The 11,250-nt window shown below is 47.1% G+C and overlaps 6 protein-coding genes across 6 annotated transcripts; 2 read left to right on the top strand and 4 right to left on the bottom strand.

Annotated features, from left to right (window-relative positions):
- Window positions 1–467: 467 nt before the first annotated feature.
- MCYG_04748 (fatty acid desaturase) lies at window positions 468–2,328 on the top strand (the record flags this gene model as incomplete). Its single annotated transcript, XM_002846965.1, has 3 exons — window positions 468–646; window positions 820–1,525; window positions 1,582–2,328. The coding sequence occupies 3 exons, from the start codon at window positions 468–470 to the stop codon at window positions 2,326–2,328; spliced, it is 1,632 nt and encodes a 543-aa protein (XP_002847011.1).
- A 406-nt stretch (window positions 2,329–2,734) lies between these two features.
- MCYG_04747 (glycerol transporter) lies at window positions 2,735–4,877 on the bottom strand (the record flags this gene model as incomplete). The annotated part of the gene is made up of 4 exons (XM_002846964.1): window positions 2,735–3,739; window positions 3,814–4,392; window positions 4,456–4,523; window positions 4,604–4,877. 4 exons carry the CDS (start codon window positions 4,875–4,877, stop codon window positions 2,735–2,737), a joined length of 1,926 nt encoding a protein of 641 aa, XP_002847010.1.
- Window positions 4,878–5,406: 529 nt separating this feature from the next.
- Window positions 5,407–6,597, top strand: MCYG_04746 (general stress protein 39; the record flags this gene model as incomplete). Its single annotated transcript, XM_002846963.1, has 6 exons — window positions 5,407–5,480; window positions 5,548–5,667; window positions 5,726–6,091; window positions 6,146–6,289; window positions 6,350–6,504; window positions 6,560–6,597. The coding sequence occupies 6 exons, from the start codon at window positions 5,407–5,409 to the stop codon at window positions 6,595–6,597; spliced, it is 897 nt and encodes a 298-aa protein (XP_002847009.1).
- A 313-nt stretch (window positions 6,598–6,910) lies between these two features.
- On the bottom strand, window positions 6,911–8,052 carry MCYG_04745 (alternative oxidase; the record flags this gene model as incomplete). Its single annotated transcript, XM_002846962.1, has 2 exons — window positions 6,911–7,715; window positions 7,781–8,052. 2 exons carry the CDS (start codon window positions 8,050–8,052, stop codon window positions 6,911–6,913), a joined length of 1,077 nt encoding a protein of 358 aa, XP_002847008.1.
- Window positions 8,053–8,915: 863 nt separating this feature from the next.
- On the bottom strand, window positions 8,916–9,462 carry MCYG_04744 (conserved hypothetical protein; the record flags this gene model as incomplete). The annotated part of the gene is made up of 4 exons (XM_002846961.1): window positions 8,916–9,065; window positions 9,124–9,193; window positions 9,359–9,389; window positions 9,441–9,462. The coding sequence occupies 4 exons, from the start codon at window positions 9,460–9,462 to the stop codon at window positions 8,916–8,918; spliced, it is 273 nt and encodes a 90-aa protein (XP_002847007.1).
- A 559-nt stretch (window positions 9,463–10,021) lies between these two features.
- On the bottom strand, window positions 10,022–11,159 carry MCYG_04743 (LysM domain-containing protein; the record flags this gene model as incomplete). The annotated part of the gene is made up of 2 exons (XM_002846960.1): window positions 10,022–10,900; window positions 10,950–11,159. The coding sequence occupies 2 exons, from the start codon at window positions 11,157–11,159 to the stop codon at window positions 10,022–10,024; spliced, it is 1,089 nt and encodes a 362-aa protein (XP_002847006.1).
- Between the last annotated feature and the right edge of the window lie 91 nt (window positions 11,160–11,250).

Raw genomic sequence — 11,250 nt, 5'->3', positions numbered from 1 at the left:
TCGCGGAAAGTAATTCTTTTTGCTTGGCTCGTTAAAGGACCCTGCTCTGTCGAACACGCAAGCCCCAAGATAGACAGGGCTGTTTCTCTCTCCCATTCTTCTTTGCTTCTGGGAGCATCATTCAAATCTGCTAGCCGTTGACTAGCAGTTGATATTTAACTACTGGCCCCGCCACCACGCTCCTTTTCGAGAATTGCTGTCTCCTTAAACAGGTTCTTTCAGTAGCATGTCTATTCCTTGGAGCTGCACTTGAACAAAACGGCCATCTGTTGGCATTGACTTATCCTTCGAATACTATGGCCATTCACTCGCTGACTCTTTTGTTCTAAAGGACTTTTTTCTCATTCTTGTTCCTTTTTTTCTTCTAATTTCTCAATCATCTGGAATGTTAACGGTGGCATAAAAATTTCACTTATTTACACTTTCATTACAGCATTACAGCAATTTCATACATTCACACATTCACTATGAATCGCAACCGCATCTTCTCTGCCCGTGAGATCGAGGACCGCATTGCTCGTGGCCAGACCATCGTGATAGCAGACAATCGAGTCCTTCGACTTGACGGATGGCTTCAGTATCATCCTGGAGGGCGCTTGGCTGTCAAGCACATGGTTGGCAGAGACGCCACGGATGAAATTAATATGTAAACAATTCCCTTCTATCTCTCACAATATGTCCCCAATTGGCCTTTCCCTTTGGCCATTATTAGGTAGGGTGAGTTAAGGCGCGACGCTGCTTGGTACGAAGTACTGGTGGGGAATGTGTGCATTTTGTTGAGTGTATTGGCTAATTCTGGGGGACATTCTACTATCGCAGCTATCACTCCGAAAAGACCCTCGCAAGCATGGATAAATATAGAATTGGTCGTATCGAAGGGCCTTGGATAAGCATGACGCCTCCTATTCGGGGAGGTATATTCTTTACCATAGATGATGATGTTAGCACAAGCTCTTCGGACGATGAGTCGCCTAGATCTGATACAAGTGTCACCAGCGTGGAAGATATTATGGAGACTCGGGAAGCAGTCAAGGCTGGTGCCAGGAGACGGACAGTCTCACGCAAGGCTGAGATGCAGGACCAGCATCTTACGCCGGAAGAATATACAAACAGGCTGGTACAAAAGGAGTTGGACGATGACCACCGTAACTATCCTTCCCTTGATCCTGAGACGCAGCGTCGCATTGCTACCAAGTATAAGGAGCTGCACCAGAGGATCAAGGATGCCGGATTATACGACTGCCCTTACATCGAGTATGGAAAGGAACTGATACGGTACTCCATTCTGTTCGGCCTTTTCGTCATCACACTCAGAGAAGGGTGGTATATTCCTTCTGCAGTCTTCCTTGGTCTGTTCTGGCACCAGATCATGTTCACTGCGCATGATGGCGGCCATCTAGCCATCACCCACAACTTTGTCATCGACACTCTCATTGCCATGTTTATAGCAGACTTCTGCTGCGGACTATCGATTGGCTGGTGGAAATCTAGCCATAATGTCCACCACCTTGTCCCTAACCATCCTGTAAGTGCTTCGCATCTTAGCAGCATGCAGCATGCACTAACTGACGCCTCTTCTAGGAGCATGACCCAGATATCCAGAATATCCCATTCTTTGCCACATCTCCGTCTTTCTTCAAGTCCCTCCGTTCCACATACTATGATTTCGTCTACGTCTGGGATGAAGCGGCCAATATCATCGGCCAATACCAGCATATTTCTTACTATCCAATCATGGCCATAGCACGGTTCAACCTCCTGCTCCTCTCCTGGATGCATCTACTCTCCCCACGCTCTGCCAGTTTTGGTGCAGTCGCCTGGACCAAACCAACTGAAATCCTCTTCATGAGTTGCTACTGGTACCTCTACGGCTACTGTCTACTCTGGTGCACTATCCCAACGTGGCCAATGCGCATTGCCTTCGTCCTCATCTCTCACATCATCACCATGGGCCTCCATGTTCAAATCACTCTTTCACACTTCGCCATGTCCACCTCCGATGTGAGCGTCGCTGAATGTTTTGCCCAGCGCCAGCTGCGCACCACCATGGACGTTGACTGCCCCGCCTGGCTTGACTGGATACACGGCGGTCTCCAGTTCCAGGCCATCCACCACCTGTTCCCTCGCGTACCAAGACACAATTTGCGAAAGCTCCAGGGCTGGGTCAAGGAGTTCGCTGCAGAAGTTGGAATTGACTATAAGATCTACGGATTTGAAGATGGTAACCGAAAAGTTATTGGGCGTCTTGGAGAAGTTTCCAAGCAGGTGGAAATGCTTGTTCAGTGCCAGAAGTACATGGCTGCGACTGGAGAGAGCGGGCTTCACTGAGTCCAGCTGAGTGCATTGAAATGAAAGACTAGATTTCAACACGTTCCCTATCCTGCTTTCTTTCTTTCTTTCTTTTTCTTTCTTTCTTTTTTTTTTTTTTTTTTGGTTTCAATCTGTGTAATGTTGCATTTTAAATCATCCTACATTGTACATACTTTCGTTAGACAACTCGGACATCTCTTTGTTTACACTTGTTACCTTACCAGAGCCGTGGTTAGACTCGAGTTTGTACCTGCATCTGGCAGATAAGCTTATTTGCTAGTGTGGAACCTTGCGCCTCGTGGCCCCCCACCAGCGCAAGATGGCTCTTCCGCCAGCTTCCGAAGAACGGGGTTAACTGTGATCCTACAGGCGGGGATAGAATCCATGAACCTATAAAGAAATCTATTTAAAATTAATATTATTACTAACATTTCAGTTTGATACCAGCCCGCAGCTCCGAGGCCCTGACTTCAAACATAACCTGGACTCCAACAAACAGCGTTGCACACGCAGCAGCGAGGAACGCAAGGCCGGAATAAGAGCCAATGATACCGTGTACCAGGCCCTGTAGCCCGTCTAGGCCGACGGCAAACCCAATGAGATTGGCAGCCATCATAGGAAGGATGTTCCCCACTGCTCCAATTCCGCAGAGCACCCGGTACGTGTTTGGATGCGATTGCCATCTTTTTGCAGGGAAAAGGATAGTGCAGATGACCTCGGGTAAGACGAAGAGAGTGATGAGCCATCCCCACATGAGAAGTCGGAGGTTGATGTCATGCCAGACCGCAACGAAGGTGAAGACGGCCAGGAAATTCACGACACCACGGGCTTTAGAAAGTAGAGACGGTTTACTACTATCACTAGGACTGCTCGTGGAAGATCTACCTCTCCCGCCACCTCCAAGAGGAATATACATGTACCGTACAACCCACCTGTTGAATGATCGATGCCAACCGCGCCAGAATGCGAGGGCAGAGTAATTGTTGGACATACATCGGACCATGTTTTCCGGAGGGTCGATACCATCGATTAATGCCCAGAGCCGGAAAAATCGCCAGGGAATTAGTAGCTTTAGCCAGATGATGTGAAGGTTAAAGTATCCCAACATGCTGAGTTGGAAGGGTGTATAGATTAACCAGTCGGGGGAGGATTTGGAGATTGCAACGACATAGATATAATGGAGAACCAGCTCCATTGATAGAAGAGTGAGCAGGAAGCGTACTCCATAAAGAACAGTCCGAGATCTGGTCAGAGAAGCTGGAGAGTAATGTTGTTGGTTGATGTAATCATTGAAGGTAAGGATTGGCCCGGCAAGGTAGAGCGGCGAGTAAAGAACGTAAGCCACATAATTTTGTGGATTATATGCTGTTGGTGGTGCAGGCGTTGAGACACGATCACGTTCTGAGAGTGCGGATGGATCGATTTGTTTCTTCTTTGGAGAGTCAGAAATCTTGAATCTTTGCAGTGAAGTATAAGAAGGTTACGCACCTCTACAGGACTTACAGATCGGTAATCCAGACTCCAGTAGTAATCCATGTTGAAGCTGATGAGTCGGAGAACGGTGATCTTGAATAGGACCTCCCATCTCGGCACGATTCCTCCAACGCCATCCAGCCACTTGGCCCAGGTTATGAGTGCTGAATCGGGGTTGGATGAGGATAGCACTCTCGCAAGGTCAGCCAAAGGATATCCATGGAGCAGTTCGTTTGAAAATAGGATGCTAATGTTGAAAAGCCACGTTGCGATAGGTATTTGTGCTCGCGGGAGTCTAGTCGCAATCGTATAATTTACCCAAAGGATAGTAAGAATCTTGAACGCAGATATGCCGTGTAGTGCTAGAATAAGTATTATCCCAAAACCATAGTCAAAAGACACCCGTTGTCTTAGCCGTGCATCTGCGTTCGCTATAGCATCCTCGGGTTTGTCGTCGTCCTTTGCTTTTCCACCTGTTGGAGGGGCATCTGATAATTTTGTGGGAAAGACATGTTCGTAGACTCGACGAAGACACGGGTGAAGGACCAGTAGTATAGTCATGTAAGGAATGTTATCGCGAAAGGTAGAGTATTGAGAATCTGAATTATCCTGTCAGGGAACGAAAACGAGTCAGAACCGTCGGTATGCAGGATTCTCAGAGACACAACTAACCACTTTGCGCCCTGGTATCCAGCCAGGATCTAGCAGTTTCGAGTAACTCGAATAGGTCGGATGAGATGCTACATACCAAATCACCATGGGATGTTAGCATTCGTACCGTACGTTCATTCTTCCCCTTTTCTATGGGTGATCTGCTTACGCTGCGAGATGTCAATGACTGCCTTGAACATCAACGGCACTATAGTAAGGAAAGCCAGATAGTAAAAATAGAATTCGACCGTATTCCATCTTGAAGGAGGCGCTCCGGCTTTCACTGATTCTGATCTTTTCCCATCAGCATCGCTCGGGCTCGATTCAGGGGCGGCATGTGAAGATGGGGCAATGGCCTTTAGGGGAGTCGTTGAGGAGACTGTAAAACGAGTGTCAAGGGTATTGAGGGAGTACAGCCTCCGCAGCCAGTATATTAGCCCCATAACAGCGCTGAAAACGAAAGGACAGCGAGCGTTCTGCGTCTTCTTCGTTTTCGTCTTCTTCGTCTTATCAATTCGATCATGAAGTTCAAAGCAGAAGGAAGTCTCGTGATTGGTCAGAAAGCCAAGCGCCGCGTTAGTCCCGATTCAGCAATCTGTTACTCCTTTTAAGCGCGGGGATGAAGAACTTCGCTTGTTCCATTCTTGACATTATTTACAATAATTATGAGTAACTGGGCATCAAATGTTGTTACTATGTTACCGCTGCAGTCAATCTACAGCAGGATTTGTGCTGTCCAACTTCCATGTGTTAACATGTCGGGTAGATATGATCTCATCACTGATGTCATTATCTACGTAGTTACCGATACCCTGGCTATATAAAAAGGAAGAGATTGCTTCTTTAGCCTAACATGTGTCAAGAGCACAAATGTTTTCTCGCAATTTCAACCGGGGCTTGAATCTCTATAAATTCCACATTACTGGGATCCACGTCGCAGTTCTAAGAAAAGGAACTACTGTTAACGCCAGAATGGCATCCTCCGGAGCAGGTTCAGGTGGCACCTTTCAACCAATAAAGGAGAAACAGACACAAAATCAGCCTGGGTATGACATCCAATGATGGGATCCTCCTATATACTAACGGAGAAAAGCACTAAACACTTCCTTCTAGGTTAGAGAAGCATATGGCACCAACTAGCGAATCAACCAAGCTTGAGTCAAGCGAAGGTTTCGTCGAATATGTCGGGAGTAACAAGCTAAAGGACAAAAAGGCCATTATCACTGGAGGAGAGTATGTCATGCATATTTTCACCAATTGGCATTAACATCAGCTAATTGCACTTTCAAAGCTCGGGAATCGGTCGGTCTGTCGCCATCCTAATGGCCCGCGAAGGTGCGGATATTACTATCGTCTACCTTCCCGAAGAGCAAGAAGACGCAGAAGCAACAGCCCACGCAGTCAAGAGAGAAGGAAAAGAGTGTTTACTTATCCCTGGAAATCTTATGGACAACAAGACCTGCGAGAACGCGGTGGCTTCTCACATTAAGAAATACGGTGGCCTTGATGTCCTTGTCAATAATGCATCGAAGCAGATACTATGCCAGGAGTTTTCAGAGATTGACCTTGACATTGTGCAGAGTACTTTCCAGAGCAACATTCTGCAAATGATTGCCATGTCCAAGTTTTCAATCCCGCATATGAAAAAGGGTAGCTCGTAAGTTAGACATGCCAAACTTCGGAATTGCAGCATGCTAACTATTTCTTAAAGAATAATTAACACCACTTCGGTCACTGCATTCCGTGGCTCGGGGTCCTTCGTTGATTATTCTTCAACAAAAGGAGCAATTGTCAGCTTCACCAGGGCGTTGGCTCAGAACGTTATGCCAAAGGGTATCAGAGTGAATGCAGTTGCGTTAGTTTCACTTTCTTCTTATCAATTTGAAAAGAAACAGTATTAATATATTACGCCCAGACCTGGTCCGGTACATACACCTATTCAGCCTGCGTCACGGCCAGCTGAACAGATGGAAGGGTTTGGATCCGGTTCTAAAATCGGTCGACCCGGCCAGCCGAGCGAGATTGCATCAAGCTTTATCTTTTTAGCAAGCAAAGAAGCTTCGCTATATTGTGAGTCCCGATTCCGTACTTCAAAGGCCATGAGTGTGCTGACACCAGGGCATAGATGGCCAAATTTTGCATCCATACCCCCTTGGAGATTAATATATAGGGAAACCACATGCGGGTGCGTATTGGAGCACACTTCAAAATAATCACATCTTCGTAAGTTTTTTCTTAAAAACCGAAAAATGTCATATGGGAAAGGAGTATATGAATTGAAGATAATGCACTAAGAATCGAACACCTTTTACCATCTCCCGAACTCCGTATTAAGAATGGAGAATTTCCGATGCCCTCCTGCGCTTTACCCATAAAGATACATTCTCAAAGCGCTGTTATTGTTGTAAGATAAGAAAATAAAGTATATTGGACCAAGGAATTGGACCAAGGGAAAAGAGGCTGAATATGGAGCTGCCTAGATGACATCCTGTCTGTCCCAGCCAGTAGGCTTAACAATCTCGGCGGATTTGGTGGGATGAGGCTTTTCCGGACTCTCGTATTTGGCAGCGTAAGGATTAGGATCGATCTTCTGATTCAAGTTGGCCAGAGTGTGGTTGACCTCACGATGTTTTGCCTCATCGGCTCGGACATAATAAAGTAAATCAAGCATCTTCTGGTGTCCCTCTGGCATGTTCCAGTATTTTATAGCGATATCAGGCGCGGGGAGGTCAGACCATGCTGGTAGTTTACCAGCCTCTAAATCCTTAATAGCATGGGTATATGTCAAGACAGCTTCTTCCTCTAGGTATCCGACGAAACGGTGGCAGGTTCGTGGTGAGATGAGATAGGAGAGGAAGAAACCGTTGAAAAACACACCCTGAGCGCCTAGTACCATCAAACGCATAAACCAACCTGGCTCAGCGAGTTTGAGGAAGGTGAGTAGGTGCATCCGTTCGTTGTATGCTTCTTCAAGTAACGTTTCAATCCAGCCGTTATCACGCTTCATCTTTCTTAGGCTGTGAAGATGTCGAAGCATGCCACCGACCATTCCAGGAACACCGGCAACGGTTTCCAGGAAGACAAAACGTATAAGCCATTTGCGCTCATTCATCTGGAAGTGTTTGGATGGTGCAGCTTCGCCGGGTTTGGGGTGTTTATACCCAGTTGCCAGATCGGTTCCCCATCGAAGGAGGCGGACAGTACCTAGGGCAACCCAGTCTGACCAGTTTTTGGTTTCCCGGTGGGCAACTATGATGTCTTTCATTTGCTTTTGGGTGAAGCTAAACAGTCACTAGATTAGTTTCTTGTTGTGTCTTTGCTGCTGGTAGACGGAATATAAGCGTACACAGGGTGTTCGAATGCCGACTCGGTCTCAATTATGCGCTTTGTCTGCTTTGGCGCAGCAAAGAACTCCTTCAACCTTGCTGGGGAGGTGGTGGAGAAACATCTTCCTTGGTCATGGCTGTCCCGGTAATACAGAGAAACTGGGTTGCTTCGAAGGCCAATAACCACGGTTGATGATGGTCTAAAGCTGCTCTTTAGACACTGTTGCGAAAGGAGCCTGGCTCCAGAGCCCTGTACTAGAGCCCTAAGAGGAGCTGATGATGGTGGGTGCATTTGGTGGGAGTAGGTAGTAGAGGAAGTAGGTGAAAAGAGTAGGAAGTGAAGTAGTGAGTGATAAATTGTAATAGTCCTTGAGATGGTGAAGAGAATACTATTGAGATATTGAATTTGACTTCTCTCCAGGAACCGGGTGCCCTTGATATAAGAAATCCAGAATCCTAGACTTTTGATGTCCCCTACTCGGAACCAAAAGAGGGCAGAAAATCAAAACAAGAGATGAGGTCATAGATGAATAAGCGCCTTAGGTAATCACAGCTAAAACCCCCGAAAAGACCCGCATGTCTTGGCGGGCTACTTTAAGCGCGTCGGGAGGAACCGGGGGCCTTGCCGCCAGTTTTTTTCACCAGTTGAAGAAATGGAGGAGACAAGGACAGGCAGTACTCCGTACATGGCGGCTAATGTCAGCATAACAACGAAGAGAAAGCAAGTAGGTACAGGTAGAGGCGACAAGCGAAGATTTGAACCCCGAGAAAAGTTTCCATACTTTTGGCGCTTCATCAGCCACTTCCGGAAAATCCCGAAATACCAGCCAAACAGCTAGTTCAGCCCTGTGAATCATCGTCTATAAATGGTAGGATTCAGAGAAATTTCTGCTGCTTCAGATGATCCATCGGGCACTATCTTCTCATAGCCCTGTCGTCCAACCCACTTGAAACGCCCAAGAAGGCTGGAGGATACATACATAGTAGGTTACTCCATATTTTGGTTCGTGTCTCCCTCCATCAAACCAAACAGAGCTCATTTCTCACTGCATAGCCAACAACGCTAACTTTGCAAAGAAAAAGCTAGCTCCAGCAAGAGCTCTACGGGGTTTGAAGGTAGGACAATAATCCCGCCCTCGGGCCCGAGTTTCCTCTTTATCGGACGACCAAAAATTTTGTCTCGCCTTGCTTAAGTTCGATATCGGTCTTGTCAACTCCGTCTACCCGTGCGTGGCTTGGACCAGAAGAGATGTCTTTCATTAGTTTGCTGAGCGACTCATCCTCTCCTTGGGCTTCGCCTTCAACCTATTGTCTAGATTAGTTGGCGTTTAAATATGCACGAGCTAACTAGTTAGGCACGCACAGATCCGTTGATGGTGTTTCTGCACCAGCCTGTTAGCCCGTAACTGTTTGCCCGTTTTTGAGTAAAGTCGCTGGAACGTATCTGTCAGCCAGGATATATTATGTATTATTAGGAGTCTTGACTTGTACTGATCATACCGGAAGCAGACTCCTGAGATGGTATAGAGTACGGAGTATACTTGGTTAGCTCCTCGCCGGTCATAATAATATCGTATTTAGAGCCACGTGAGAAATACCTTGGACGAGCCCATACACCTCGAATGCTACCTATTACATTCATCATATTGTCGTTAGCAGAATAGGATAACCCAGTCTTACCCCTACTTACCCTCTTCGCCATTGTGTGTGTAATGTATCGTCAACATGCAGATAATCAACTAGTAGTTGTTTCTTGTTGGTTGCGAAGGTGAAGTTCGCAAGGAGATCGAGTAGAGGATTAGTCATAAATGGCTTAGTAATAGAGATACTCCGTCTCTACCAACGTCGAAAACTACTCATCGATATACTACTTCTGATATAGAATTCATTCACTTTGTGTAATAAAAGTGCCAGCTTTGCTGTTATATTTATATCAATATATCTTTCAGGTCAAAGATGTATACATTCTTGGTTAACAGCTCATACCATCAACCGTTACATGCCTACACAGACATTGTAACCTGCCCATAGCGTGGTACAGGTAGCCCCGACCTTCGGGTTCCAGGCGTTAAAATCTTGCGCACTAATTTTATATTTCTTCTGGATCGCATCACAGTTGTCGCCGCTGACTACCTTGTGCCATTTCTTGCAGCACAAGGCCCCTGGCTGCGTCGGAGTGGGTGCAGTAGCACATGTTGGCGCTGGAGCTTGGGTTGTTGGCCGTGTGGTAGGAGTGCTAGGAATACCTTTATTGATCAGAGTTAGCGGTTGATACTGACATAACCGTAGATATTGTATAACTGACCAACACAATAATAATATCCAATCCAGATTGCGGAGCAGTCAGGTTTAACAGCGGGGTTCCACTCGATGAACTGCTCCAATGTGAATGTGCCATAACGGCTAGCAATAACTGCACAATTATCCCCTGACACAGCTTTATAGTACGCTTTGCAGTTCGCAACAATTCCATCCTGCGTCGGCGAAGGCCCAGTCGGGGTCGGCGTTTTGCTGGACGTGGTCGTGGTCATTGTCGGCTTCGCAGTGGGGGTACCTGGAATGGCGACACAGTAGTAATAACCAGCCCACATGCCGCTGCAGTCGCTCTTAACCGCCGGGTTCCAGGCTACGAACTCTTCCACAGTAAAGGTGCCAAAGGCTGTAGCTATACCGAAGCAGGTATCACCGGAGACCGCTTTGTGGTACTTCGTGCAAGTGGAGATGATACCGTCCTGCGTTGGTGACGGCCCAGCAGGAATTGTCGTCGTGGTCATTGGCGCAGACGTGGTAGTTGGCGGGTGACTCGGTGTTCCTGGAATGCCCACGCAATAGTGGTACCCAGCCCAGAGCCCCGTGCATGAACTTCCCACCGCCGGATTCCAGGCATAGAAATCTTCAAGTGAGAAAGTGCCGAACTTCCTGACGATGCTGTCACAGTTGTCACCCGAAGCGGCTTGGTAGAAGTTGGTGCAACTGTCGATAATGCCGCTTTGGGTGGGTGATGGGATAGGCGAGCCGGTTGGCGTTGGCTTCATAGTGGTCATCATGGACGTACCCGTTGGAGGCAGCCCGTAATTGACTTCCACACAGTAGGAATTTCCAACCACGATGCCATCGCAGTTCTCTCCCACGGAAGGATTCTGATACCGCCTTAGCCATGGAATGTAATGTAGGAAGTTACGGACTTACCCATTTCACGAAGTCTTGATGTGAAATCCCCCAGGTGGCCTCAAAGTATCCGCAGTCATAGTCCTTTGTTACTGCATCGTCGAAAAGGGTGCAATCTGAAGGCGCATTGGGATCAGTTTTCCCGCTTCTCCGTTGGCCCCTGAAAAAAGAGAGGGAGCGGGCAGCAGCAGAGCCGCACAGAAGGCTGTATAGAACAAGAGCGATGCGCATGTTTATCACTTGTCTGGGATATCTCGGACTGTGTGGTTGACATGCTTGGAGATGAGAACATGCACCCTTTTATGTCTTTGATATTCACATA

This window comes from Microsporum canis, genomic scaffold, assembly GCF_000151145.1.
Source record: "Microsporum canis CBS 113480 supercont1.4 genomic scaffold, whole genome shotgun sequence".
NCBI classification, from domain to species: domain Eukaryota; kingdom Fungi; phylum Ascomycota; class Eurotiomycetes; order Onygenales; family Arthrodermataceae; genus Microsporum; species Microsporum canis.
This window is presented reverse-complemented; position numbering and strand designations above follow the sequence as displayed.